Here is a 2414-nt window from a genome sequence, read left to right on the forward strand (position 1 = left end):
AAAATATACATGTGGGTGCCAAAAAAGACCACCGAGGTGTCAATGTTGAATCATCCGCAAATTGCTTTCGCATTTTTTTCAGTAGTTCCTCCCTGTTGGTGTTGGAGGTTTTGTTTAGCTGATGTTTATACTTGTTGATTATGTGGTCGTGGATTGTGATGGGTGAGTGTACTCTACTTCCCGTCGTAACCGAAATTGACACCTCGGCTGATCTTTTGTTGGGTCACTTTATTTGTACGTTCGGAATGTTTACTTGTACGTTCATATGCGCTATTTTGGACAAAAATCCAGGAAAGGCAGGCATCAAAAAAAGTGTCTCACTAGGACTCTCACTGGTTGAGGGAAGGAGGAGCTGTAATATATTTCATATCCATCTATGTAGTGCATAATGAAAAATGTTTTGCATTTAAGCAAATGGATAACACCACAGACTGATAACACCAGGCAAAGCAAGTCACTCTAACCCGTCTCTTCTTCTGCGTTATATGGCTGTTCCCACAGATTATCAAGCTTTACCTACTTTATCGACTCGATAGCTATGGACCACTAGTTTTGACGAAAAGACGCGTTGAGAAACCTACCATAAGTTATAGAACCAATAAGGGGAATCTACCAGAAACCGGGCATTAAACCCCCGAGCTACCGAAAAACGTCCATTACTTACCAGGCGAGCAGAAACAAAGTTCCTGGCAAAGACACGGCCAACTGCAGGTACCGCCAATTGTCCAGCATGTAGGCCATGCCTGAGATGGTGCAGTAGCCAAGAGCCACCGGAAACAAATACGAAATGCCTGTGATGGTCCTCCAGTGGCCGCCGACGAGTTCGATGGCCAGCACGAAGCCGCTGAAGACCACAGAGACGGAAAAGAAGCCCAGCATGCATCTGAGAACCACGTAGAGCTCGTACCAAGGGGCGAAGGCGATGAGTGTGCCTGTGGATGAATGGGAGAAATTAATGGGGTTGTGGTGGGTTGGGGGCTGCGTGGGTACCTAGAGTGCACTGCACCAAAATGGAGGCCAGCAGGGTTCTTTTCCTGCCGTATTTATCGGAGATGATCCCGCTGACGAGGCCGCCCACTGCCACCCCGGCCAGAAACATCATCTCGGCCAGGTTGATCAAGGTTTTCCTATCACAGATTAAGTTGAACTCTGAGGTAATGGTCAAACCTGGAATGGAACGGGCATTTTAGCCAGGTATTTTGTGCCTCAAACCGGAATCAACGTGCATCAAAGTGCGTCACCGGTGTTGTTTGCGCCCAATTAAATTGGGCAATAAAAATTCGCTTAAGCCACATTATTACCTTTGCAGTGCTTTTGTCTGGGCGCTTCCAACAAAACAGCATTGTTAAGACGCCTTTGAAGTGCAATAGATTGCCAGCGCTCATGATTTTGATCACTTACCTTTACCCTTGAACTCCCAGTTTTCGCACCTAAGAGTGCTGTTGCTATCTACGAGGCAACTGCCATTGCTGGACAGTTGGTTCACCCAGCATGGGTCCGATGTGGGGCAGATTCCCAGCGGGTCTATGCATCTGAAGACAAAAACTTCATTGGCGTTTGGAAAAGTTTTATTGAAAATGGTCTGCAGTTGTGCAGTTGAGACACTCGGTATTCCGGAGAGAACGGAAGTTTTTTCAAGTTTCAAGGAAGTCAAAGAGGAGGTGCGAAGAGTGAAGAGAATAGCCAAATGCTGGCGAAACTGGGATGTTCCGGAAAGAACACACGGGCTGGAATTGCAAAGTGAAGACGATTTCCGGATGTTGTAGACAATAATCAGCTCAGTTGTATTAGATGGCCATTCGGAGGAAATATTGTATCCCAGCAAGATCCAAATCTTGTTAAAATCGTCCGATTTCCGGATTGCTACCGCATTGGTAAATGATGAGCTAGAAATGAAAGTTTTCTCTCAACATCACCATTTGCTTTAAAAATTCGCAGTTTCCAGTCTAGATGGGGCAGCAACTTGAAACTTTCACACCCTGTAGAAGACGCTTGAATCGAAACGTGCTGGAAATATTCTTGAAATCGCCCGATTTTGTGATTTTTACCGACTTGGGAAATGCTGAGCTAAACATGAAAATTTTTACGCGACTGCTCCCGCTGCTTGGACAATTACTACATTCGCAGTTGTTAGCGGTTTGAAATATTCAGAGTCTATAGAATACTTTTAGAGTCCCAAAGGGCTTAAAACTTTAAGCGAATCGCTGCCTATCTTAATTTTTACTGCCTTGGTAAATATTGAGCTAACAATGGTTTTCACTCAACAGGACCCGCGGCATAAAAACATTACTAACCTCCAATCCGTAGCAGACAGCATTTTCAAACTTTTACACTCTGTAAAAGACACTTCAGCCCAAAAGTGCTGAAAATTTCATTCAAGTTGCCCGATTTTCTGATTTTTACCGACTTGAGTA

The 2414-nt window shown here is 44.7% G+C and overlaps 1 protein-coding gene across 7 annotated transcripts in view; it reads right to left on the bottom strand.

Moving 5' to 3' along the window:
• The window catches only part of LOC109539264 (organic cation transporter protein), a 23411-nt gene that overhangs the window by 2992 nt on the left and 18005 nt on the right, over window positions 1-2414 (bottom strand). For all 7 annotated transcript variants that reach the window (XM_019906907.2, XM_019906914.2, XM_019906912.2 and 4 more), the window contains 3 exons: window positions 1402-1532; window positions 991-1167; window positions 665-932 (listed from right to left, as the gene is read on the bottom strand). In XM_019906907.2, the coding sequence (XP_019762466.1) occupies window positions 665-932; window positions 991-1167; window positions 1402-1532 (576 nt within the window). The remainder of the gene's footprint in view (window positions 1-664; window positions 933-990; window positions 1168-1401; window positions 1533-2414) is intronic.

This window comes from Dendroctonus ponderosae, unplaced genomic scaffold (genome assembly GCF_020466585.1).
Source record: "Dendroctonus ponderosae isolate FM_Combo_2020 unplaced genomic scaffold, Dpon_F_20191213v2 Dpon_F_20191213_7, whole genome shotgun sequence".
NCBI lineage: Eukaryota > Metazoa > Arthropoda > Insecta > Coleoptera > Curculionidae > Dendroctonus > Dendroctonus ponderosae.